Genomic DNA, 27,464 nt, shown 5'->3' on the forward strand with positions numbered 1-27,464 from the left:
TGTTCTGGTGGCTGAAATAGCAGAGTGCAACACATTCCTTGTCAGATTTCATGGCAGGATGTTGGAGTAACATTAGAATAACAGAATTTGTCTCCAACTGGCATTATCTTGCCCTGAATGTCACTGATAATTTTACCTATCAAGTTACGGGATGGATTTGGTGGGGGACTGATGGCAGGAAAGGTGTTTCACTAGTGCTGTCCTGCTCCCAGGACCTCTCTGCCGGGCCGTGCAGCTCAGGTAAGCCGTCGGTGTGGTGTGCACAGAAGGGAAGGCACCATTTTACCATTGAAAAGTATTCTGATGTGTTCTGGAAAGATACAATGGAAAATGGGTTGTGGAATTGGATGGAAGAGAACAATGAGAAAGGGGAGAGGTGGGGGTTCGAAGCAGGAGGAGGACAGAGAGAAGCAGCATAGCCCTGGGGGATGGCCGGCAGAGCTTCTCACTGCCAAGCAGCTCCCAGACGATGCTGGGGAAGACAAACTTGTCTCCAGGAGGCCTGAGCTTACTGCCTTCCACCAGGCTATGGCTGCTGCTGCCAGCTTGTGTCAGCGTGTTGTCAACACGTTCCCAAGAGGGTTTCATACAAATGTAATTAGCAGCGTGGAAAAAAAACTAGTCTTGTGCCACCTTTTTTTTTTAGGCTACTGGCACAAGAAGACCGTTAATGAAAGGACCATGATAATTCAAGTCTTCACCTTCTGAAGGGAAGACTGATGTATTTTCACAGGCCCCAATTATCTGCCGGAACCACTGCTGGATGGGGACCTGGTTTGAAGGAGCAGAGGGTTTGGCATCGTCTGAGGCATTTTGTGCCGCTGTTGCCAGGATGCTGGAACAGCTGGGCCAGTGCTTGGGTCTGTCCATGTGTGTCTGTTCAGAGGCTTGTCATGTAGCTTTGCTGGACAACTAACTCCCTGAACCTTCTCTAATAGGAGTAATGCAGGGCAGAGACCAGAAGAGACAGTGCTGCAGAGTGTGTTTAGACTGCTAAATGGTTAACAGCAGAGCTCCTGTTGTGATTCAGTCACAGCAGCAGCATGATGCTGGCGCTGTCCTCATCTGACACTTCCCTGCTGCTCAGAAGGAACCGCTGGGGAAATATGCTTTCACAGGCTGTTGGTTGTACATCTACATCCCTCAGAGCCTTGTAGAATAAGCAATGGGCTGAGGGAGGGGAACTAACCAAGCGCTGGTCACATACCAGCTCTGTTTTTGCTGTCAGCACAACCTCAAAGGCAGCTGGCACCGAGTGTGAGGTAACGCTGCTCGGGGGTCACCTCAATTAACAGCAGGGCCGGGACAGGGCCCTGCCTGGCTTCATAGATAAAGCTCAGCTACTTTTTCATTTACTGAGAAGAACCTGACTGAAATGAGCAATTGGGCTCATAAGCTACAAAAATCTGCTGGCAAAGTGCTAAAGCAGGATCCTTGCTGTGTGTGTACCTGATGGCAAAGCGTGTGACGTGACAGCAGGCTATCTTGTGGTTAGCAGGAACGAGGGAGCCCATAGCACAGGGAAAGCAGTATATAGCTCCTAATTCTGTTTTAATTTGGGAGAGAAATTACGCTGAAAAGCAAACAGTTGCAGTCAATATTGAAAAATGAGCTTACTTATCTTTTTGGATGCAGAAGACACTCCAGCATTGATTAGCTGTAATGGACCGAGTGCATGAATTGCAAGGTAAGGTGTGACTGATCACTGCTGGGAAGACACTTTGTCTTGGGACAGCACAGTGGTGATCTTTAAGAGAACATCAGCCATAAATGCAGAGCTGTCCCAAACTAAACTTGCTGTAGCATAAACAGGGACTGTTGCTGCTGGAAAATAATCCAGGAGCATCGTGGACTGCAGCAGCCTGGTCTGTCACTTTGTCAGTAGCCATAGAGGCTGCAGTGACACAGCAAGGAGAGGGTGCTGGCAGAATGCCTGGATTTCTGAGTTTACTCATTAACAGTGCACATCATATTTTTTTCATAAAAGCCAATTCATAATTTTTTGAGTAAAATAACATCTTTGGAGCCTGAGCCTCTGCTCCCTCATACCAATGGCTGAGGCCATAACATACCTGTGGTGAGGCAAGGATTTTAACTTGAGGTTCTCCAGAGCTTTCATATGTCACTCACTGGTCATTATTTCCCTTTGTGAACTTTTCCTCTGATGTCAAGAACCACAAGGACCACCTCCTATTTTTGAAGTAATAAGAGGTTGGTTTTGATTCTCATTCAGAAAGCAGCTTTTATCCCTGGAAGTATTTAAGAGATGTGTTGATGTGGCACTAAGGGACATGGTTAAGTGATGGGACTACGTAGTCATGTTGATGGATGGACTTGATGATCTTGAAGATCTTTTCAACCTGGATGATTCTATGATTCTTTTCAAAAGGCTGTCATGGCCTGAGCTTTTATATTCACAGTGAGATGCAGAGAGGATTTTGCCTATTAAATAGTCTGAGCTCTTCAAAGACTTTAGATCCCAGAGATCCCAAGGAAAAAAATCAACTGAGCCTGTTTCCAAGCTCTATATGCTTAAATCAGATTTAATCCCACATGAGAAACCACACACAAATCACTGGCTGGTGGAGCAGCAGACTTCAAACAGTTTACTTGTGCGACATGGTTTTATTTCTCAAACAGTCCACTAACATCCAGTTTCAGGGAGTGACCAAGTGTTAGCTGTGAGTGAATTGTCTGAGAAGTGCTGGGGTTTTGAACTAAGTGTTATAGTGAGAACTGGCTGCCTTTCTGCAGACCAGCCAGAGAAAGCTGGTCTTTCTTTCAGCTTCTTTCTACTGGAAATAAGCTCTTACAGCTTCTTTCTCCAGGAGGGAAAAGGGTAAAAGTTAAACACCCCATGGCAACCCGTCAGGTACTGGCACTGCAGCCCGAGAGAAGCAATTTGCTGATTAACTGATGTCACAGGTTATGAAATAAATATTTAGGCACAGGGTAAAAGTAAAAGTAGGGAACAAGAAGTCTTAGATCAGTGACTGAGGGACTATTTCTTTTTTTCTAGTTCTAGAGCAAAGGGTGAAAATATCTTTGTCAGGTTCTTTGAGGTGGTGCTTTAAGCTTCTGTGTGCTTGGGATCACTCTGAGAGGCTGCCTCAAAATGGGGAGATCTGTATCCTGGGTGTCTCCAGATGTGGTTTTCCAGCCTTGAGGACCCTGTGGAGCAAGCTGACCTGACCATCCAACTATCTCACCCTCTCCAGACACCAAGGCATTCCCCACCATCTGTCTCTCTTAAAATGCCACCCACATTTTCTGACTGCCTCTGAGGTTTACCAGTCAGCGCATGTGTTGATCCAGCCTGTGTGTGTGTAGGGTCATGGCCAACTTTGCTTTCCATCTCAACTCTGCAAGCAACAAATGTTGGAGCAACCCAGAGGAAATACTGGAACAACATCATCCTTGACACAGCTGAACCAGAGTCACAGTGACAATGTTTGGCCACTGGTGCTGCTGATCAGGTGGAAGAAAGGGTCTTACTTGGAGGCATTTCCAGGGTGGCTAATCCACAGCCCAAGTGAAACTGTGGACTGGAAGGCAGCCTCTGCAAAGGAGAGAAGTTGGAGGAGGATTGGAGCTAAAAATGGTCAGACTCACCTGTGGAGGAGAAGAGGCTGTGGGTGCCCTCTGTGGTGAGGGCAGGACTTCAGCATGGTGATGGATTTCCTTGGGAGACTAGGGGTAGACTGAAGAAGATGGAAGCTATCATTCAAAGCATTTAAGGGAGAAGAAGAAGAAAAAAAAAAAAGCCTTTGAACATTGCTATTTATAATTACATAGGAATTGAAAGCTTCCTTCACTTTCATAGCTAGAAACTGCTTCCCTAGATGAAGTTTTTAGAGGCTCAGATGTAATCAGCTAAGGAACTCTTCAAACAAGCTAGCCGTGTTTTGATTTGGTGCAAATAAGAAGTGAAGTAATAGAAATAGCTATTCCAAGAATAGCTACGGCTTTGAAATGCTGATTTTAAATGCTGCATGCTGTCATTCGGCTGTCCCATCATGATAATTTGGAATGAAAGATGATTTCCCTCTCTGTAAGCACACACACACAAATATATAAACAAATGGAAATAAAAAGCCACCTCTGAAAAATAACGTTTTTCTATTTTTATTCTTTTTCTCCCCTTTTATTATACTTCCCCTGTATTTCTTCTTTACTTCAAAATGACAGTAGCAGTGTTTCTTACGTCAGCTCCAAAGGATATCCAGTTATCATTTCTCTACCACTAACAGTTACCTGACTTCACATCACCATTTGAAGTCTGCTCATGTAGGGCGCCGCTACGAATTCACTGTAAACACTCCTCCTCCTGTGCCGTGAGCTGATGAGGACAGATCAGGGATGACGGCTGGCTGTGCTGCACTCAGAAGCACAGGCAGAGAACGTACAGGTGTGTACCAGTGCCAGCGTGGGCCTGGAGGCTGGAGAGCTGCAGCTGCAGGGGTGCCCGCATGGGGAGCTGCTTGAATATGCACCTGGGCTCTTGGATAAGCTGGTGCCTCAAGACTTTGGCATCATGATGATTACATTCATGATAATTACGTTATCTCTGATGACAGAGGTGGTTCAGGTCTATATCCATGTTCATATATATATACCTCTGTATTTATGTATCTATTTATGTATTTATCTGTATTTATGTGTCTCTACAGCTGGGACAAATAACGTTCAAGGTCTATGTTGTCTGCAGAACCTTGGTGGCTTTTCATGCAAATCTAGTGATGTTTTCAGGATTCCTGTTTAGAGACCTGAAAGTTTTTGTGGGTTCCTGCAAACTCACCTGTGTGGCTTTGCTTCAACGAGTAGCGTCATTAATGTCTGTTGTACTCCTGCTATGGGTAAACTCAGTCCTACGTGTTCATTGTGGTAACAGATGCACTGCATTCAGTTGTACGTGCTCGTTGTGGTAGCAGTTGTACAGCAGCAGCAAATTGCACTGGTAAATTCTGGTATGAATCTGAGGGTAAATTATTCTCTGAGTTAAAATCTAAGTTATTTTCTGAAATCACAAATATTTTTAGGACCATTATTGTCCCCTTGGGTATGAGTAATGGTTTATCTGGTACCACAGATCCCAATAAATGGATTATTTTATTTAGAAAGATATTAATGAATCATGTTGCCTACTTCTAAGTTATTTTTCCTGTCCTGTAATGTATAAATAGAGTGAGCTTGAAACTGAGGGGCGGTACACTGAGGACAAATGAAAAGAATTACTCTATTGAATTGTGCATTGTTGTCTCGTGCTTTCATTGCTATGGGATGTAATTGTATTAGCTGCTGTACTCTTAGATTTCAAAAGGCTAGTTCATAAGCAGTAATAACATTTGTGGCAATCTGAGCTAAGTTAATGAAAAAGATAATCAAATCTAATGCTACAGGGCATGATATCTGATATCTTTAGGGGTCATGAAGAGATCATGCAGCTGACTCGGGGGAAGGGAAGGAGGCTGTTGTGTGTGTGGAGTGCACAGGAGGCAAGAGACGGCAGAAGAGTGAGGGTCACCTTGCTCAGAAGCACTGTGTGCTGGTCACTGGTGGAGGCAGGAGGGCATGCGCTAGATGTAGCACAGGGATGAAGAAGCCTATCAGGCTCATGGTATTTTTAGTAATGCCAATACCTGGTGATGTATAAGTTTCAATTGATCCCAGACATTTGTCTCTATGTGTTGACTGGGAAATTGGGTTACGTATTTCATGTACACTTTTGCCCTGCCCATAGCAGGTACATACTGAGTTGGTAGCTGATCATGGGTGGCATTTGAATAGTTTTTTTTTTTTTGTTTGTTTTGTTTTTTTTGGTTGTTTTTCAGTAAACACCAAAGCTGATTTGAAATTCACTTGTATGAAGAAAACAGAAAATTTTATTCCCTGTTAGCATTTTTTTTCTGCTATAACCTGTGTCTGTCCATGGCCAAAGAAAGGTAGAAAATGAGGACAAATGAGATAGTTGAGGACTGCATGAAGTGGTCCCTCCTTCCATATATATTTTCAAGTTAAAGGTCTCCAAAAAAGTACTGTTAGAAAAGCACGGGTAGGAAAGACTGTGGGAGCAGATGGTTTTGGTTCTGCCTGGCTGTTCTCAGTCTCTTTCCCTTCTGCCTCTGTGCCTTTCATATAGCCTGCATTCACCCCATACAGGTAACGTGTTTGTTGATAATTTGAGCATTTGGAGACTCTCTTGTCATTTACATCTTTTGTCTGTGTTAGATGGACACATTAATAAAGGAATTCAGCCAGAGCTTTGTCCAAGCCTAGCCATGAGATGATCCCGTAATAATGCCTTAAGACTCCCCACAGCATGATGAGAAGGGTGCACCAAGGTCATGGTGATGATGGGAAGTACCGGGGGGAAATACCCAAAGCAGAGATCAGAGCTCAGGGCTGGGTGCTGATAGGTGGCTTTGCTGCCACTCAGTGCACCTCCAGGAGGAGGGTGCAACAGCAGATGTAGTCAGTCAGTCCCACAGCCCTCACAAGTGGAGTCACACTAGCTTAGGGCAGAGATAACACACTGCGCTGTGCCATCATACACATATATTGTTTCAGCCTGTGCATGACATCTGCTCATTACACATATTTGCTTTGAAAAAAAAAAAAAAAAAGAGGGCTGTATTTGATATTTGAATGCATTTATTTCTCCAGAACGACAACTAAGCATAGAATAGGAAATACATAAAAAAAGCTTTTGGTTCAAAAGCTTTTAGTATGATGGTTTGTATCTTTTAAGAGTGTTTATATGGATTTCATGCAATAATACTGGAGTACTTTGGTGTCTTCAATAGCTGTATTTCTATTTAAAAATTCTATCTTCTTTCCAACCTTTCAGAAAAGCTTCATTAAATCTTAGGAGTAAGGGTATTTGTAGTGTATCTCCTTATTTTTTTTTTGCAACTTGAAAATAAAAAAAAAAAAAACACAAAAAAACATCTGCTAGGCTTCAGGGCTTACAATAGAACAGAAGAGATAATCATAATAAATTTGCTTGAATTTGTAATGATAATAATCATTATACTTATATAAAGCTTGGATTGAAGAAAATCCAACAGTGCATTTAGGAAAAATGATGAAAATCTACTTTATAAAAATTGACTGCTTCCACCCGCCCCTTCCCACAGTTCCTGAGAGCATCACCGTGTTTATATTTTGAATGCCTGTAGCATGGAGTTATTGAAACTAAATCAGATTTTAATAAAACATGGTATTGTGGGATTTCTGTGGGGCTAAAGTTCAAATTAAAGGCCTTGAATGTATAACATCAAATGCAGATTTTGCCTAAGTTAATACTAAAGGGACTTTTATTTAGCTTTCTATCTTTCTCTGTTCTGCAAGAGAAAAAATAATACTTCATCACTTCTAAGAAAGTCAGAGTTATTCCAGACAAGTGAGAGATTATAAAGTTCCCAGCATTGCAAATAGAGGTAGTTATTTTAAACAATAATATTCAGCTTTCTGTGTTGCTTCACTCTCTCTTTCAGCATGGACCTGTCTCTCTGCAGGATGGATTCTCAGCTGCAAAGCATCCAGATGCTAATTTATATGTATGCGAATATTCAAGGTTAACAAGAATATGTTCCCTGTGGGAGAGTCACAGTCAGTGCCATTCAGACTGCATTCCTCTTTCCTGCCCTGCTGTACAGGAGGCTGTCGAAAATGTGTATGATGAAACTGTAGGTCCCTTGCTACTCACATGAACAAATTTGATGTTTCTAATTGGGATTAGATGAAGTATCTCTCTCCTTGACTGGATGGCTGGCAGGCAGGACAAATGAATTTAAATATCTGCTCTAAATCAAGAAGATAGAGGATAAATTAAACTTTTTTTTTTTTTTTTTTTTTTTTTTTTTTTTTTTCCCTCCCACATTTCTATTCTTGCACAGTTCAAATTTTATTTATTTATTTTACAGGCAACCAAAGATCAATGACCCAAGCCGGTAACCCAGGTCACACCTGTACAGAGAAAGCAGAAGAAAAAAATCACAGCTTGTGTTTTCAAGCAGGTTACCCTCTTAATCAGAGGCAGGTGACTATCTGTTGCCAATTTTGCTGGATTAGATTAGCAACCTAAGCATGAATTTTGCATGTCCTCTTTATTTGATCTCTGAAGTATTTTTGCACATATCTGGCTGGTTCTGAGGGACACCCTTCTTACACAGATTCCACACATTGCCTGGAAGGACCACGAGCTATCTTGGACCCAGGGACTGCTTGTTAGGTTAGGACACGCTGCAATAGCATGGATGTATTTATTGTGTTTCTGAGCTGGGAAGCTCGGAAGGCCCAGCCTTGGTACAAGCTGTGAGGCAGTTTCATTTTGCCTCTAAGTACATCTAGAGAACATATGCATAACTCAGCAGTTTGCTTGGCCTGCAAAGTGTGGTGAGGAGCTTGTATTAATAGAGGATTCATGATCAGACCATCATCCAGACTGCCATCATGCATCACCTGCTGGTATGGCCACACATTCCTCTTCCTGTGCACCAGGCTGGTTCTTAACCTGTGCTTCCTGGCACACAGACCTTTCTTCTGGGCAGCTGGCAGCATTTGCTGAAGCATGGGAAGGTAGGGAGCCTTTGGAGCAGTGGTGTCTAGTGGGACCAGTGCTGCAAAACCAGTAGGTCTAGAGATGTGAGTGGTGTGGATATAAACTGAGAACCTGTCAGGATGAAACCTGTGTGTACCCCAACTTCTGTCTCTCCTGTGTGCCCGGGTTTCCACACCAACATGAGGGGGTTGCCCTTGGCAGGACGGTGCCGGTTGCCGTGCATGATGTGCCAGGCCTGGGGGCACGCTGTCTCCACAGACTGCTCTCACTTCTCCTGGGTGGGCTTATCCAAAATGCAGATTAACTTCCAGAGACATCAGAACTAGCCCTGTACAGCATGAGATAAGGCTTGGCAGGGCTGGTGCTTAGCTGGAGCTGAAACAGCTGCTGGGTGCTAGTGACTGCACACAGTCAGTGCCTGCAGCCTGCTTCCAGCATGCCCCGCAGCAGCCACCGGCCTCTTGTGATACAGCACGGCCCAGCAGCCTCAGGTAAAGGTACTGATTTGGTGCTGCTGTGTTGTTTCAGTTCCCAAGCAGCTGACTGAGGAAAAAAACTGGTTAAGTCCTTAGACATCGGCCATTCTTGGATTAGGATCCTATCAGTTTTTAATCTTTCCTTTGGTGAGACAGATGGAATCACAGATCACCACAGCGTAGATTTCCAGCCCTCAGATTATTCCCTGAATTCTTATTTCTTCCCCCCAGACATCCAGAACAGAGGGTTCTGTGGCTACCATTTTACTTATCTGCAGTATTGATCAGTTTACCCAGCCAAGGGTGGCACTGCAAGCTCGCATTTTCTCTTCGTGATATCCTGATTTCCTGGGGTGCACGTGATGTGACTCAGCACAATGAGTTAAACATTGAAGAGATGCCATCAGTTTTTAAAAGTCAAATTCCCACTTGGTACTTTCTTGTACTTTTTGTTAGAAGCAGGATTATTGGGATCACCGTGACTAAAAAAATAAGGGGGAGAAATATTTCTACTCAGCCTGGGAATCCGGAAGGTCTTATTTATTTATTTATTTATTTATTTTGCACTTGTCAGCATTTATATGTTTGTACAAGGTCAGTGCCCCTGCTTGATGTTTCTAAGCAGTTTCTTTCCAGAATAGTGAAATCTGGGTCTGCTTAATAGCAGAAGCTCATTGCAGATGAGGCTATGGGGGCAGTGGCTGGAAGGTCGAAGTGGGATAGGGTTGAGGAGTGAAGCTTGGGTCCACCCCTTCATGCTTGATGCCCTCTGCTCTTCCCATTTCATCCTCTCCTTTTCAGGAGAGGAACCTGAAAGTGGAAGGAAGTCTCCACGTTTCTGTAGTCATGGCACTCTTTTCTTCCCTAACCCCAGTCTTTATAGCCATTATATGTGTTTTGATTGGGGTAATACTGAAGAAGACTAATGGAGAGAAGGAAAAACATGAGACTAAAAGCAAACCTGTATCTCGCCCATGGGTAGATGAAGATTTAAAAGATGGCACTGACCACCCCGTAGAGGAAGAAGGTAAGAAAAATCTTATCCAGCTGAGCAATTTTGTTGTTTGAATTTGTCTGCTGATATGAACAGAGGTGCAAGCTTCTAGACTTCTCCACTCTGATGGGAATGCATGGAGCTATACTGCTGCTGCACCCTGAGCTTGTCAGCTGGTGAAAGGAGGCTGTCCTGATGTTGTGTCCTTCTTGGTTTAAATCTCTGTTTCCTCCAGAGTCCGCAGCTCAGAGTGCAAAGATAACCTGCATTTCCAAAGTCCACTGTCTGTCCTGTACCCGGTGGATCTCAGACCTGTGAGGAATTCTGTGGGGAATGTAGGAAAAGAAAGGAGACACTGCTGAAGTCCCCCTAGCCTCTTTCCAGGTTTCATTAGGGTGAGGTAAGGAAGGATCTGAACAGAAAGGCTGAGCCTGCAGGCTGACTTTTTAGACACCTCCATCCCACTTTACCTTCTAGAGCTAGAGCACAGTACCTGTTTCACCCCAGTACCCCCAGAAAATATGGAAATGAGTTTATTATAGTATTACAAAAGTCTTCGATTTGTGACTTCTGTGAGTGTCCACAAGCGCTTTAGCTGGATTAGCACTGGGATCATTCTGGAGGTATGCTGAGTTAAGTATTTTAGAATAAAATGTAGTGATTGTGGTAATCTCTGATCACTCAACTGCATATTTGAAACTGTATATAGAATGCCCTTTTTTTTTTTTTTTTTGCAGTAGTGGTTTCTGATGCTCAGCTTGGACAAAAGCATGAGCATTAGATGTACCATTCCTTCTTTTTGCTTCCTGACTATCCTACATAAGTTCCCTTCATTTATTCCTATTATTCCTATAAAATCTGTTTTACTGGTTTTAAAGACTTTTTTTTTTTTTTTTTGACACATTCTCCAAGTTACTTTCTTGGAATCTTGAATCCTGTGGTTTCTGTCATACACCAATTTCTGAGAACCATTATTTCTTAATGTTCAGTGCAGTTTGAGTTACTGTTGTGTATCAGTTTCCAGAAACAGTTGATACTTGGGACCTTTTAAACCATGCTATTTCCCAAATATACAACATTTGCTTGAAAGTAGTTCATGTATTGTACCCTCCTTTATACAATGCAAAAGAGTTTCTATTAAAAAAATCCCGTATCTCCTTTGTCTAACTGTTTACTAGTTCAGTTAAATTGTTGCAAATTAAACTTCCTGTGGATAGTTCAAGTGAAAAGTCTATGAATTATCATTGTGACATCTCTGACTACAGTCATTTAGATCCTTAAAATAAACAAAACTATTAGCACTTAACAAGGAGCCTCAGTGCTGCAGCTCCACATATAAAATGTTATTCTTTTATGACTTATTTTTCCCCCTACCTTTTATTCAGGTGCTAAATTCAAAGCTGTACTAGTTTAAAATTGCTTACAAAAATTGACAGGTAGATACAAATCTATGCTCTTGTTAAAAGGAGATTTTGTTTAAATAAAACCTCTCTCAATGCACCTTATAATCCAACAGTAAATTAGGCTTTCTTGCTATGTTGCTTTTAACAAGAAATAATAATCTTTCCCTTAATGCTATTTGATTCTAAGCCAACATCTTTGCAAAACAGACATGTCCTTTATCTCCAGATAAAATAAAGTAATTGCACCATGCTTGGGGAAATTTTTCTTCAGCAGGAAAAAGCCCAGCCTAAGTGAGGAGAGCATATGGCCACTTTGGAAGGGATTTGTTACTCTGCTACTGCTATAATAAAGGATCAAACCATTTTTCACCTTGTCAGTGTTAAAACTTTCACTGACTACAGTAGGTGCCAAAATGTAAACATGGAATGTAAACAGTTTTTCTTAAAAGCACAAAATATTTTACCTGCCTTACAAATTCTACTAGTTTACAAATGTATCTTTATTAGAAAACTCATTTCTACTTAAATGTCTCAAGTTGGCTTGTGCTTTAAGACAAAGTTCCTCTGAAGAGAATTTGATTTAAAAATTGAGTTAGAAGAGATGAAGCATTTTTAAGTCCTTGTCTAAGACTAGGGTTGCTTTGGGTAAACAAGCTGAATTTTGAACAGCCCCCTAGTAGGAAAATGCAGGTAAAGACCAAGTCTTTTGATGCTTGGCCATGACCAAAGGGCACTTTGCCAAGGGAATGAAGCAGACTGACCCTGCGCAGCCCTCTTACAGTGCTGGAACACTCACTGCAAGGGGTGAGTTGTGCTCTTCAGGTCCGTAAGTAGGGCACAGAGCTTGATCAGGCATCATCAGCCTTGTGAACCTCCCTTCAAGTGGCACCAGCAGGGGATGTTTTCCCTGAGAGGGGCATACCTTTGAGCAATAAAGCGTTAGTTGTAGTTAGCTGATCTGCTTGGTCAGACTCAGTAGAGCCTCTTAATGGAAGAAGGGGGGGGACCAAGTGCTCCCAAGCCTGTCTCTGTTATGCTTGCAGCAGCTGAAGAGAAGGATGTTTCTCGGAGCAGAAACCCAGTTCTTTGGTTAAGTGGCAAGCATTCAATCAGTCTATTTGTTTAATGCCTTAGCTGGCAGTACTTCAGATTTGTTTGCATACCCATCTGTCCTGTATCTTCTTCCTTAATTTGTGAGATCCAGAATGAGAGACTGTTGTGCTGCAGATTGGTAGGGATGGTCTGTATACGTGGCCATGTCTTATAGTAGGCCTTGTCTCATTACGAATTAGACAAAGCTCAAAAATATGTTTCTTCAGCCTTGTCTTGAAGCATGAATCACAGGGGGTCTCTCTTAGTGGTGGACATCTGGTCCAAAGTGGTGGTACCTGGTGTCCCACTGCTTCAGGTTTACACAGTTAGATCTATATTGTTGCAAAGAGGAGTTCTGGCAAATGATTCAGCCCAGGGAGCTTAGTGCACATTCATTTTGAAATCACATCCTTCCCTAGTTAATTACTACAATACACCCTGCTCAAATCAGGAACAAACAGCAGTTAGTTTCTGGGTCATATATTCAGATCAATACAATTGATGGATAAGGCAAATACAGACACAGTTTACAGTGGTGTGGAGGATCAGAATAAATTTTATTTACACCCTTACTAGTCTAGGGATCAGTTGCAGAGATTATCAGCGAAGGAATTTTATTGCTGTGAATTTAATTGTGGGGACTTCACCTGGTGATGTTCACAGAGAGTGTAAAGCAATGTGCAAAGGCCTAAAAGTTCCATCTCTTCTCAGAGTTCAGTGCTTGCTGCTTATGGTATTTTTTATAATAGATCTCTACCACTTAGAAATATTTCTTCCTGAGTTCAAAGGTTCCCCGTATATTTTAATAATGATAATACTGACACGAGTGAGACAGTATCAATTTAATTTTCCAATTTAATTACAGTTCATGTTTTGTGTCATTTAAGAACACAAGACTTACATGGACACCGTGCATCGTTGTGTTTATTTCCCTGCTGCTGCACACACCCTCAGTCTTTGCCATTAGCTCAGCAATTAACCAATCAGCAATTAACCATATGACAGCTTGAAGTCGTCTTCACAATATTTTGTTGTGGACTTCTTTCTTCCAAAGTCTGTCTATCCCACTTGGGAGTTCTTTTGGTTTAAGATCCCTGACCAGCTCTTGGGGTTTCGAGGGTCAGATGCTAACAACTATTTATATCCCACAGGTAAGGCACTCCATCTCCTTTAGCTTCCCATTAGTGACACATTGAGTTCAGGACTGGATTAATTACTGAAATTCCTGTAGTGGCATATTATGTAGCAGTCTGCCATCAATCAAGCAAAAAATCACATGGCCCAGCACTTTAGGTCCAAAAATCCACAGCCATTCTTTGTATGCATTTAATCATGTTCCTATACATTGTATCTTCAAACGGAAAACAGGATAGGAAGAGGAATTCTAAATTTAAGAAGCAATTCCTTAGAGAAGTAACTGAAAGAACTAGTTTGGAAAGCAAACACTTCAGTCTCGACTGAAGTTACTAGTGAGGTTTCTCAAGAATCGATTTTAAGGCCAATTGTTAAAATTATCTTGTATCCTTTCATAAAACCAAGGATGTACAAGTGAAATTTCTTAATGACATAAAATACAAGGAGCCAATAACACAGAGAACTATCAGTGTGGGTAAAACAAGTGGCCAACAGACATAAGATGTCATTGTACTCAATGTGAGTTTACATTATTTGGAACTTAGTAAGAATTGTTGTTATAAACAGGGAAAATTTATTACATGATCTGTAGGCTAATGATAAGTTTCCATGTGAAATGCTGGGAACAACACAAACATCATCCTAAAATCTATCCAGAGTGGAATTTCTGATAGAGAAATATCACTTCTACTATGAGATTTCACTTAGGATATTTAAGCCAAAATCATTTCAGATTTGCTCAAAAAGCAGGAAGCCTGATGACTATTGTAGATGCACAACAGAACAGAATTGATGGGAATTTTGATAATGTGGTTAACAAGATAATAGACTGACTAGCAGGATGTCTGTTGTCCATCAAAAGATGGAATACACAAAGATGTAAACAAGACATTTGTAGTATCGTATAACGTGACCGTACAAACAGGAATATGTCCAAACATAGATATTAAAGATATAGAGAGCATGCACTAAGCAGATGGTGCTGATAATGATTTTAGCTTAGCATATGGATAAGATTAACTGCTAAGAATGAATGGTAGACACATGGTAGAAAAGAATAAATAACAAATGAATTTATTAAAAAAAAGATTCCCAGGAGAGCTTTGATTTTGTGCATCAGTTCTCTCATTTCTAGGTTCTTCTCCTGCCTCATCCAGTATTCCCATTTTGAGTGCATTCAGATTTTTTTTTTCTTACAAATCTTAAGTTTAGATAAGATGCTTCTCATATTTTCATTCTGACTAGTCACCTCACCTTTGCCCCATGTTCAAGATTTTTGAAAATGTATTTGTTTTATTGCTGCATTAATAGTATGCTGAACCATCTTGGCCACACAGCAGCTTCTTTTCTTCTCTTCTGATTACAAGGAAAAAAATCCAAGCAAACAAACCTCATAAAATTTAACTCAGCTTGACCGTAGGTAATACTGCAAATTTTATACTTTCCAACTTACCAAGTTTTACTTTCTGTGCTAACTAATAATTTTCTTCTATTCCTAGTTGCCTGTAGATATTTTATTTGATATTTTTATTCAACCAATTACATGTAAGATGAAATTTATGTCTCTGATTTAAAGAAATGCCAAATCTCCCTGATTTCTGATCTCCAACATCTTCAATCCGAGTTCTCCAATTTATTTTTATTTAATCCCTCATTTTCCCCAAGATAGAGACTTACTTTTCCTTAACTTGCCATTTAGTCAATTAAATTGAATGGACTGATAATCTCAGTGTAAAGATACTTTATTTTTAAAAAAAATTTTTTAGAATGTCCTTCTCTGTCACTGAAACCAAAGCTAAGATAGTCACCACATCGTGAAAAGAACAGGTTATTTGATAATGGTATTAAATGGTTCAGCTGGGAAGACTGGTTTCTAGTATTACCATAGTATTTCCTCTTCAGTTTGTACCTAGAAAGCTGTGCTTCCACCATATACTTCATATATGAATGACACAGTTCAGGCAATTCTCTCTTAAAGACGTGGTCTGATTCAAACATGACGTGTCTTAGCGGTGCTACTTCTGTATTTCTTTGTAATCTACCACAACATGAATTATTCCCTAATTTTATTAATTCATTTCCTGAACATGTCAAAGCAGGTACTGCTATTGTTGCTGCATCTTGATTTTTCCCCCCATGTCATGTCTTTTTTTAAGTGAGAAACCTGACCAAAATTTTTCTGCTAAATCCCAGTTCTAGAGTGTTCTGTCCATTCTATAAAACCAATGGAGAGAAGGTACAGAAGCTTAAAAATGTAGTCCTTAAAACTCATACTGCAATTGATTACTCTTTAAAATATCCAGGGCTTCAAGGGAGCTGGACTCAACAATCGTTGATGTTCATCCTTCTGTTCTTCAACATTTATGTATGTATTTATGGCTTATCATCAACCTGACGTTCTTCTCCTCGTGTTTCAAAATCAGATAGATTACATAAATTTCCTCCAGCCTTTGCTCCCATTTGACAAACCTGTTTTGTAAAGGTTTCAGTAGTTTATAGACCAGTCCCAGTATCTATGACTTAAGAATGATTTCTGATGGTTTTGCAATAATAGTAGAAAAAGAGATGACCAAGCAGGACATGGATTAGTTTAGGAGCCAAGGCTAGACTGTAAAGCCTCCTCCATCAGTGGCTGAATAAAAGGTACAATGCATTGAAAGTAGTTCCTGCTTTCTGAACTTTGATAAAACCTCATTAGAAGAAAGCAAACAGTGAGAGCACATAAGAACTCCTGGGTCCTGGAATTAAGTTTTTATTTGACTATTTCTAAGTTATTCTAGAATAGAACAGAAATAGTCTATTCCTATTTCCCAGGGCACTCAACTTTGTAATCTTGAGAAATGGGTAGGGATGATCACTACAGCATGCTGACATGAACGCAAGTAGTGTAGTTTGACCTGAAATTTTCACCAGGACACTATTCTGATACCTACTTTCAGTATAGTTTTCTGGTCAGATTCTGCCTTCTGATACACATGTACAACTTCATCTGATTTAAGGTATTTTTTTGTTGTTGTTTTCATAAATACTTTTTACCCATTTAGAAAATCCTCTTACGTACATGCCTGTAGATAAAATTAAGACGTGTCAGTCTGTGTTATTGTTGAATCTTAGTTTGGCAACGAGTATATTGGTTGTAGTAGAACAACCATTATACATAAGATGAATTTGGAGAGGCCAGATGCAGGATGCAAACCATCTCCAGGCCCATAAGTCCTTCAAGAAAAGCTTTCAGGAGAATTCATACACCCAAAGCGCGTTTTTCTGTCCCATCTGTATGTATCAATGGGCCTGAGAAAGAGCATTCTCTGTGTAATCTTCCCCCTCTGGGCCACTTTTACAACATGATTCAAGTCCACATATATACAACAACATAAGACTACAAAGCAATGATGCATTGGCTAATCACAGAATCGCAGAACTCTAGGGGTTGGAAGGGACCTCAAAAGATCATCGGGTCCAACCCCCCTGCCAAAGCAGGTTCCTCAGAGCAGGCTGCCCAGGTAGGCATCCAGACAGGCCTTGAATATCTCCAGAGAAGGAGACTCCACAACCACTCTAGACAGCCTGTTCCAGTGCTCCGTCACTCTCACCATGAAGAAGTTCTTTTGCATGTCGGTGCAGAACTTCTTGTGTTCTATCTTGCAGCCATTGCCCCTTGTCCTATTCCCACAAACCACTGAGAAGAGGTTAGCTACATCCTTCTGTCTCCCACACCTCAGGTATTTATACACATTGATGAGATCGTCTCTCAGTCTTCTCTTCTCCAGGCTGAACAGACCCAGGTCTCTTAGCCTTTCTTCATAGGGAAGATGCTCCAGGCCTCGTATCATCTTTGTGGCCCTCCACTGCACTCTTTCCAGGAGATCCCTGTCTTTTTTTGTACCAGGGAGCCCAGAACTGGACACAGTACTCCAGGTGAGGCCTGACCAGGGCAGAGTAGAGGGGGAGGATCACCTCCCTTGACCTGCTGGCCACACTCCTTTTAATGCACGCCAGGATCCCATTAGCCCTCTTGGCCACCAGGGCACACATGGTGAACAGGTAGGACAAATGAGTTACTAGCCGGAACACTGACACATTGTCATTCTTAATGAGACACTTCCTGAATTTCTCTACTGGCCAGACAGTCCTCAGTCAAGTCAGAATGGGTTGCTGAGTTGCTATCCCCCAGCTCCTTGGTTTTTCCCTTAGGGTTTACTACATTTCGGTTTCAGCAATTCTTCTCTCAAATCCTTTAGCTGTCAGCAATCACTGTCTCAGCTTATGTCTGTGGAAGATTTTTGACTTTTACATTTCACTTTTTAGTCCTGCTGCTGCAGGGAGAGTGAGGCCAGCCTATCCTACCATACTTGTGTTTACCAGCTTTATGACATGGTGCCCACCTTTTTCTTTGAGAAGCATGTGTTAGGGAATATGAAAAATAATTTAATTGGGCTAGAGAAAGGTATTTTTGGATGCATCTGTGTGAGTGTTTAAGTATGGATAAAGCATTTAGCTCAGATTCAAAGGAATTTCCTAATTGTCTTCACTTCTTTGGTTCACATCATATTCCTTGTTCTAATAAGCAAACTGGACTACTTCAGAATAAACGTAAACCACAGATGTGCTCCCCCAAAACACTTGGAGTGCTCCAGCTACTGATGGATGTTCAATTCATTGGAACAGTTTAGACCTCCCGCAGAATAACAGCTCTAAAACATGTGCAGCATTGAACACTGGGTCCTTGGCAGAAACTCTTTCTCTTGACATATCCATTTGTGTTGCATCACACTACTTGCTAGTATAAACATAGCCCTTGTAATCCAGTGGTATTACCTCCACTGATTGTGGAGGAGGGACCGCAAAAAAGAGGGCATGAAAGTTTCTGAAAGAGAAGGTGACCAGAATCCTAGCAAAGAGCAAGCTCTAGGAGTTAATTGCTATTGAATAATGAATAATTTACTGGACTAAGTGTAAAACTCAAAGGGAATGCTATGAAGAGCCGTTCTCTTGCTTCTTTTCAGTTTGAGTGTGCAAGATTCCCACAAAAATAATTTTTACATCTGGTCTCTGCTTCCCATTATCCCAGAGCCAGGTTCTTGCAGACTTGACTTAATGCAGACATGAAATGCTAAAAGGAACAAACTTTCAGGCTAACTTCTTTGTATGTAAAATGAAATTTACGTTGTTCGGGGTCCAGAATCACTCTTCAGATTCAACATATGGAACTGGGTATATTGCAGCCTCTCACACGTGCTAAGCCACTTTTGTTAATATTTCACTGCTGTTCATAAGATGGACAAAAAAATCAGCCTGGTCTCTAAGGCAACTGCATACTGCTAAAACACAGAAGTAATTGCTGTTTGAATTTGCACTGTAGATTGCTGTGATTTTGGAATAACAGCCTAATTGCAACCAAAAAAGAACTGGAATATTTTTTCCTGACTCAGCCCTTTGTAGCAGATTGCTCAATACTATTGACTAGCAGAAATGCAAAATTTAAATGGCTTTAACTTCCATGTCATAGTTGCAAAAAATGCTATCCTTGCTGATTCTAGGAATGCAAGGGAGAAATAAGAAATTTCAGAGACAACAGAACATGCGTTTTATGGTATAAGAAAACCAAAGGGACAGCTTTCAGTGAAATGAGGAACCATTTTGAGTTCTTAAATTAAAGACGAGAAACACGATATCCTGCATTTGATATGTTATCCTAAGTATAGATGCCATTTCCACTTATGCTGAAAGTATTGTGAAACCAAAGAACTTAACCACAAAGTCACATTTGCGCAGAGCCTAGATTGTAATGCTTCTGCTATGAAACATAAATGTAGGAAGAAGCTGACATTCAGCTCTGCAGAGGAAATTTTACACATCTCAGTAATTAAGCCCTCTCAACTTCAGTAATTTGATTGGTATTTTTTTCTTACTAGACTGCTTGGGGATGCACATACATGTTCACATCTGCTTACTGAGAAAAGTACCTTTTCACTACTGTTTCAGCTTGTACCCTACTTTTATAGGCACACTTGCAGACTGAAGTACAAAAGGCTGTAACTTCTTCCTAGACAGCACTTGCTACAGATAGCCAGGACACTCCTGCCTCTTGGTATTTAAACAATGTGTTTGTTCAGTAGCTGGAGCTTGGGATCAATGACTTGTGTCAACTGGAACCTCAGACTTTGGCTTGCTAGTTGTGTAGAAATGCAATGTATGCCAGTGCAGGCCAAAGTGCATTACAGTGGAGAATGCCAAAGATATAAACAGCTTTCTCCAACAACAACAAAAAATCCCTAACCAATTTTATTTTCTTGCAGAGGTTGATGAAGAGTGGCAAGGACTTGATGAAAATGTTGCCCATGTCCCCTACTTTGCGGAGCGCTACTCTGAGGCTGAAATGATTAAAAGGTCACAGGCCTTCTATGAACTTCTCAATAAGAGGAGGTCTGTCAGGTTTCTCAGTGATGAGCCAGTCCCCAGGGAGGTTATTGATAATGTCATCAGAACAGCAGGTGGGTACTGAACTGTTCAAGGTCTGAAAGAAAAAAAAAAAAAGCTTCAGCATAGCTGCTCAACTGCTTAAAAGTGATATGGAAAAACCAAGGGAATTGGTGCTTGGATTATGGAGCCACAATAAGTAAGCACCCATTGATTGTTTGAAAATTACTCAGCTTGAACAACTGTATGTTGGGGACTAGTTTGGAGCATTTCCAATTCTTTTGTATTTTCAGTGCACCCAAAATGTAAAGAGAACATTTCAACAGCATGAAACAAAATCTTTTGTTTTAAGCTTTAAAAGATCTTTTTCAAATTAAAATTTAAATACAGTTCAGTGAAACATCTTTCAAATATAAACACCAAAGTCCTTTCTCTCAGAAGTGTCAAATCACATGTGCTTCACATACTTTAAAATTTAATTCATTATCATGTTTTTTTTTTTTTTTTTTTTTTTTTCCTCTCCTGTTGTTGCTGTTTTTCCCCAGACAAATTGATTGAATTGTCCCAGCTATGTGAAACATTTTGGATGACATAAATGGTTAAGGATTATTATATGAAAAAGGCTTTAGTCTGTGAACAAAACAACTTTTCCAGTCCTTTCAGCATCAGTGCCAGGCCCCTATTATATGACCGGAGTGTTATTCTGAGGACCCTGATTGAGGTTGCTTAAGGATCAGATATGAATTTTCATTTTTTGAGACCTTGTATTTCAAATCATTACTGTAATGTCCTCACCTAATCTCATTTCTGCTTTAATAACATTGACTTCAGCCAGTGTTGAATTTGACCCTCATATTTCTCTTGTTCTGTGAACCAGTCACTGTTGGTATAGCGAAATATTCACAGGCTGCCTTACAGGAAAATTCAATAGCCTCTAGTAGGATTAATAATAAAGAGATTCTTAGCATTTGAGGTGCATTGTTTTCCCTTTAAAACTGTAAGCAGCTTTGTTACTGCACTGTAATGAGTCTCCATCTTCCTCTAATTAGCTGGGAGTCATTAAAACACTGAACATGTTTTGGCAAATGCAGCAAAGTGAACAAGCCTGGAGTGCAGATGAAGTGCTTTGTAACCCTGAAAGGTTTGGGCGGTGCAGAGGAAAAGAAAAAAAATAAGCAAAACAGAAATGTCATCAGTTCTTATCCAAAACAGAAGAGAGATGAGGTTCTTGATACAAACACATTTTAATATAAGAGATAGGTAGTTCAAGCTGCTTATTCAGTGCTTCTCAGGCTGAATTCAGTGCTTACATAAGCAAATATAACATGTTTTCAAGACCTTCAAATATTTTTAGAATGTTTATGAGGGTCTAGAGAGACCTGAACAATGTCCTTAGCCTATTTCTCTGTGAGCTTGTACAGATAACTGTGTTCTTCAGCTTCTGGCTTTCATCTGTTAGCCAGTTAAAATATTCTCTGATGGTGTTGGTGTGTAATGACCAGGGCTGAATGAGCAAGTGCAGATTTAATACGTGCACACCGACGTGCACCAGCTGTCTTTGGGACAACAAATGCAGACCTGTGTGCTATATGGCAGATGTCTGCATTGTGCAGTTCCTCATCGCTGTCAGCCAGCAACAGATTCCTGTGGATGGTTCGTTAGCTTTGTTTCCCTGAAAGCCATTAGCTTTGCCCTTCAGCTAAAATCATTTCTCAGAGATGGTCGCATATTCAGACGATGTTTTGTTTTGGGTATCATATTTGCATTAACATTACTGCATCATCAAATTGCCTCATCATAAAGAACCACAAAGGCATTTTTACAAATCCCTAGTGTTTCCTTTCTGTAAGGTGGCTACCTGAAAGGACTAATCTGTCATTGATTGGGCCTTCACATTCTTTGAGAAACAAATGTGTAGCCTGCCTGCCAAAACTTATCACAGTCCTTTCTTTCCCCAGCTCATCAGCTTGCTTTCCCATCGCTCTGATGTCCAGTCTGAAAGCCCACAAAGAAGAGCTGATATCTTTCACTGCACACCCTCACTCACCATTGTGCCAAGTGTTTTTTCAACATTTCCTGTTCTTGTACCAAGGTACTTCACCCAGTGGAGCGCACACTGAGCCCTGGACCTTTGTGGTGGTGCAGGATCCAGATGTAAAACATAAGATTCGGGAGATAGTAGAGGAAGAAGAAGAAATAAACTACAAAAAAAGGATGGGAGACAAATGGGTTAATGACCTGAAGAGACTAAGGTATGAAAACATCAAGTGGCTAAGGGGTTTGAAACTGTGTTTTGATCTAGGAAAGACGGTATTGAGAGGTTTTGATCATGCTTGTCTTTTTGAATTTCTTCCACATATTTTCAGGAAGAGAAAAAAACTCTGAAAATATTCATCTCAATTAAAAAAAAATCTTATTTTAAAGATCTTCTTTCAAGTCTGTGCTTCTTAAACTCTCCCCAGTTTTCTGGTGCTGCTTAGGAGGGCAGCTGTAAATATTTCCCACTTCCTGATTACAGAAGAAGAAGGAAGATGAGATCAGAGACTGTCCCAGCTGGTGAGTTGCCAGGGTCCCTATATTGTGGTCCTTTTGCTAATTCACATCTGGGAAGAAGAAACTCCTGTCTGAGGAAAGTTGGAGCTCCCACCCAGGAGGAGCTAACATATTTTTTTACTGTCTTTATCATAATTCTGGCTACCTTGTTCTATGGTCAGGTGAAATGCAGCACCTGACAGATACATACAGAAAACAAACAAACAAACAAACCTCACACTGCCTGTGTGCTTCAATTTTACTAGAGAAAGAATGAAATATGTGCTTCAAATATTCACCTTGCCCATCCGTGTTGTATGGATTTGTCTTGATTCTCAAGATGATGGGAATCTTACTGAAAGCACTACAGTCTGGGAAACTTGAAGTGATGAAAGAAATGTGTCTTGATTTCTCCTAGTATCCTTTTCTTCCTCTTTCTCCCCTCCCCCTTTTAAGATATTTCTAAGAGTTATGATTGCAAAGAAAAATGTAAAAATATGAGTAAAGGCTTGGTGTCTGATCTGTAAAATTGCCTCCAGTGTGATTACATATTCTCCATTTTGAGACTTTTTCCAAACATTTTGAACCACTTTTTTTTTTTTTTTTTTGTTTTTTTTTTAATATATATATAGCCTTTATTTCCAGAGCTTTTGTCCTATTTCTTTCATGTTGTTTGTCAAACAATGAAACTCCCAGAGTTATTAAGAGTTTTGCAGCTGACTGTGGTAGCCCCGAGCTATATCCTATGCAATTTTTTGAAATGCCCTGCAAAGACTGCCTGACTCGCTTAGTTTCACACAGTGGGCAGACATCTACTAAGTCTTGGCTTGTCATATGAAGCATATGCACATGCTTTATAGGGTTAATTTGCCCTATTTGTTTCATAATGTTATTTTTCAGGTGGTTTTGTGCTATGTAAACATATGCTATGCAAACTATTAATATAAATTATTTTTTATATTTTGAGTAAGAGCAGTACAAAAGAACCTTTTTTAAAATTTAAATCTGAATCATCATTATTGTATATATTCTCACAGTAGAAAATTGGGAACAAAATACATTCTAACAGGGCTGAAATACCCAGAAATAGAATAACAATTTTTGCTGTGAGAACATAGTCAGGTTTAGACATTAGACCAAGTAGTTTTGATATTTTCTGCCAGCTGTTTTCCCTGCAGTTACAAAAAAAAGTTGGCACTGATGGTAACAGGTAGAGCTGCAGGTTTGCAAACTTTCAGGAGTTAAATTATCTCAAGGACAAATGCTCATGAGGCCAGTTCAGAGATAAGAGGTCAAGACCTACCTCCTACTTTTATGCAGTTCTACTCTTCAGAGGGAGAACATCAATTCCTCAGCTGAATGTGTTAAACCTCAGAACTCTATTCAAGCTTTTTGCAGAAATGTTTCTATTTAAGCTGATAATACTTAATCCCCATACAGAATATGTTTTAAAATTTAGCCTACTGCTATAATTATCATGTAACCGCTGCAACATTGCAGACAGTAAATGTGACGTACAGTAAAGTGAAAGGGTTGCAAAATAAACGTCTATAACATTTTTCTTTTGCAGAACAAATTGGATCAAAGAGTACTTGGACACTGCTCCCTATCTGATCCTCATTTTCAAGCAGGTATATGGGAGGCTTCCAAACGGCAAAAAGAAGACCCACTACTACAATGAAATCAGTGTTTCTATTGCCTGTGGCATCCTGCTTGCTGCTCTGCAGGTATGTTGACAGCACTGGCATGCTGGGAGTCAATATACTGGTCTGGATTACATACCAAAACTATTCTGCCCAAATGTGGATGGAACCCAATTTAGATTTTAACATTATCAGTCCTTTGGACTGCTCCAATTCCTGGCTATGTCTTAATTTTGAGGTTAAAAGTTACTCTGCATAGGTCCATGTCTGTGGTGACTCCTATCCTCAGTATTCCTACCAAGAGGAAAAATGCGATGCCACTTACTTCCAGAGTTGTCACTGTTCTCCTGCCACAGTGTCAGTAGCTGCAGTTTCTGCTTTATGTTAGCAGGGACAGCAAGGGTCTGCAGGTTACCAAAGCATGGCTGTACAGTGCCACACTAACACCATCTTTCCAGTAACCCCTAAAAAATGGCTTGAGTCCAAATCATTGTAGTTCGTAATACTAGAAAAATATCAGGGACATATTTTATAGAACAGGCTGTACTATTTCAATCAGGCTTTTGGAGGCATTTCTGAAAATGAACTGATTTCTAAAGCTCAGCATGCTTGATACCAACCAATTGGATTTTCTCAGTGGTTTCTCAGTGTTCCTTTCTGCTCGATGTATCTGGTGTACTCACACAAGTTCTTAACTAGTGAAGTTATTCTGATTGTTAGCCTGGCCTGTCAGCAGGGTAACAGCAAGCTGCCACCTCTTTTATTAGGCCAATTCCCTACCAGGAACTGCTATTTCTCCTGCATTCTGTTCTGAGTGACATTTCCCTGTCTGCATTGCTGTTCCTTAGGAAGTTCTTCAGGATGGGAAATCTGAGAAGTGGGCAGTGCAGATGCACATCCCTGGGGTACGGCTGTTCTACAGCTGCACAGGGGTCTTGAGAGCTGAGAGCAAAGAGGATGAACAAGGAATAGGGCAGAACCAGCACTGTGTCACTAGTGCCTTAATCAAATCAGAAGCAGGAGGAGACACAAGGCCTCACTTTCCCCCCAGCCAGTCCACCATCAGGTGAGACTTCTGAGGCTCCCTACCAACTGTTAGACTCCTCAGTGCTGTCTCTTTCCCAGCTCTTAGAAGTTAATTGACAACATTAAAGGACACAGTGCCATGGACTCATAGCATTCAGCACCACCACTACCAGCTCTTCTCTTCAGAAGATCATAGATATTAACATGAGAGGCACATTGCCTGAGTAAGTTTCCCTGGCTGCTTTTTATATCTTGAAGGCTCCCCGAATGCTTTCATTACATGCAGGAAGAGACTGAAATCCTCAGGCACAGCTCTCAGGAAGCACCTCAGCTGCATGGTCGTATTTTGGATAGTGTCAGCTCTTTCCTTTTTGTCAGATCATTTAGCTTCTAGCTTTTACCTAAGAGCATTTAGTGTGTTTTTGTTTGTTTGTTTGTGTGTGTGAGAGAGAGATGGAGTGATGCACAGACTTATTCTGGGGTTCTGATATAAGCCGGGACATTGGCCATGGTGAGAGATACCAACAGGCTCCTGGACAGATTCTGAGGCACGGCCTGTGCTCCCTATTCCTGTGAGGTACCAATCTTGAGCAGGAACAAATGTTCACAAAGACATCTTCCTGCCAACTATATGAGGGCAAGAACCAAAACATCTCTGTGTGTGCCAGATGATCCCCATGGGATGACACTCCAGTGATATCCCCACAACTACTTCCCAGCCTCTTGTAACCATGGGCCCACCATCATGCTGTACACTCCAGGCAGGCTCCTGCTGTACAACACACAGATATGTCAGACAGAACAGGGCTATTTCCATTAGCCTGTGCTGTTGCTGCAGTAAATGTTGTATGCAAAACAGGCATCTTTCACTCTTGAGGCAATTAGTAAATCAGTTGTTCTAAAGCCTGCAGAAGAGTGTAATGAAACCAGGATTTCTGGGCTAGGCAATATGAGAAATGTGCACAGGTCTCACGAAAGTAATGGATGCAGCCAGCCTCACTCACAGCCTCACTCCCTTCCTTTTGGTCTCATTGCAGAACGCAGGCCTCTACACCGTGACCACCACTCCCCTCAACTGCGGCCCCCACCTCCGGGCGCTGCTCCGGCGCCCAGCGAACGAGAAGCTGCTCTTGCTGCTCCCCGTGGGCTATCCGAAGAGAGATGCCACCGTGCCTGTGCTGACCCGAAAGCCCCTGGAAGACATCATGGTGGTCGTGTGAGCCCAGTGCCACAAAGAATGAGCACACCCTACTGCCAGATAGTAAGCAGCAGCCTGCTGACCTGGTTGCTGCTTTTCCTGTGTATTATGCTCAGCTTTCACGCTCGTATGTCACTGCTGCTCTGGCTGTTTAGACCTGCATGTCTTTTAGTGCTAATAATCAGGGTGACCGCTTCTCCTAATAGCAGCAAGCAGTCAAGCACCGTGTACTTGACAGGTGCTATATTAACAGTGAACCTAGCCAGTTCTTCCAGTGGATACATACAATAGCATTTAAATGACCTTCATCACTTGTTTTTTCTTATGCATCGTAGGGACAAGTCTTCCTTGAACTGGAATGTATCTTCTCCTTATGTTTTTGTCATTACCATTATACAGCTATTTTTACTTCAGAATTTTAATGGAGGTTGTATTTAAAGGTATAAAGAGGTATAATCAACTCAGTTGTCTTGCTGTTGATCAGTGTGTACTATTTAAATGTTACTTCCACTTTACTGTGTTTGGTTTTGTGCAGGAGGAAGATATTTCTCCCATATACAGTAATGTTTTCCCTACTTGATTGAGCTCAAAAGCGTTGCCTATACCAGACAGCATTTTCTTGAAATTACTGCTAGTACAAGTGCCTTCAGCTGTGGGAGATCTAGCATGAACAAGGCATCCAAATGATTTCCTTGTTGCTATTTATTTATACCTGTTGCAGGCACTGTTGGATCCCAGGGCAGCTCTCAGTCATGCCCTCTGTATTTGCTGCTTCCACTGGGAGAAGGCCCAGAACTCCCACTCTGATTATCCTGTTTATACCTGAAACTATACTAATTTAACACTCTGAAATTTAAACTGCTTTACACACTCTAATGCATGAGCAGTGATCCAACGTCATTTTATATATCAGGCATATTTTACTTTATTTTAAGGTCATTTCTCACAAAAGCAACGCTCCTCATTAAAAGCCTTGACTGTGG

General features: G+C 41.0%; 1 protein-coding gene and 1 long non-coding RNA gene across 3 annotated transcripts; both read left to right on the plus strand.

The window, feature by feature from the left end:
• The first annotated feature begins 9,600 nt into the window (after positions 1 to 9,600).
• IYD (iodotyrosine deiodinase) lies at positions 9,601 to 26,941 on the plus strand. Its single transcript, XM_035322779.1, has 5 exons — positions 9,601 to 10,066; positions 19,962 to 20,156; positions 22,175 to 22,334; positions 24,185 to 24,341; positions 26,321 to 26,941. Exons 1-5 carry the CDS (start codon positions 9,802 to 9,804, stop codon positions 26,501 to 26,503), a joined length of 960 nt encoding a protein of 319 aa, XP_035178670.1. The 5' UTR covers positions 9,601 to 9,801; the 3' UTR covers positions 26,504 to 26,941.
• On the plus strand, positions 10,077 to 11,957 carry LOC118164923. Of its 2 annotated transcripts, none has more exons than XR_004749746.1 (2): positions 10,077 to 10,656; positions 11,708 to 11,957. It is a non-coding gene; the product is annotated as an uncharacterized LOC118164923 (long non-coding RNA). The 2 variants fall into 2 exon arrangements; XR_004749745.1 differs by having other exon boundaries at positions 11,711 to 11,957.
• Positions 26,942 to 27,464: the final 523 nt, after the last annotated feature.

This window comes from Oxyura jamaicensis, chromosome 3, assembly GCF_011077185.1.
Source record: "Oxyura jamaicensis isolate SHBP4307 breed ruddy duck chromosome 3, BPBGC_Ojam_1.0, whole genome shotgun sequence".
Lineage (NCBI taxonomy): Eukaryota > Metazoa > Chordata > Aves > Anseriformes > Anatidae > Oxyura > Oxyura jamaicensis.

What these genes read in the sequence shown, in the direction of transcription:
- IYD (XM_035322779.1), top strand. Translation starts at nt 9,802, where the DNA reads ATGCCCTCTGCTCTTCCCATTTCATCCTCTCCTTTTCAGGAGAGGAAC. An exon ending in CCACCCCGTAGAGGAAGAAG is followed by an intron (nt 10,067 to 19,961) that starts GTAAGAAAAATC and finishes ATTTTCTTGCAG; the next exon opens with AGGTTGATGAAGAGTGGCAA. An exon ending in TAATGTCATCAGAACAGCAG is followed by an intron (nt 20,157 to 22,174) that starts GTGGGTACTGAA and finishes TCTTGTACCAAG; the next exon opens with GTACTTCACCCAGTGGAGCG.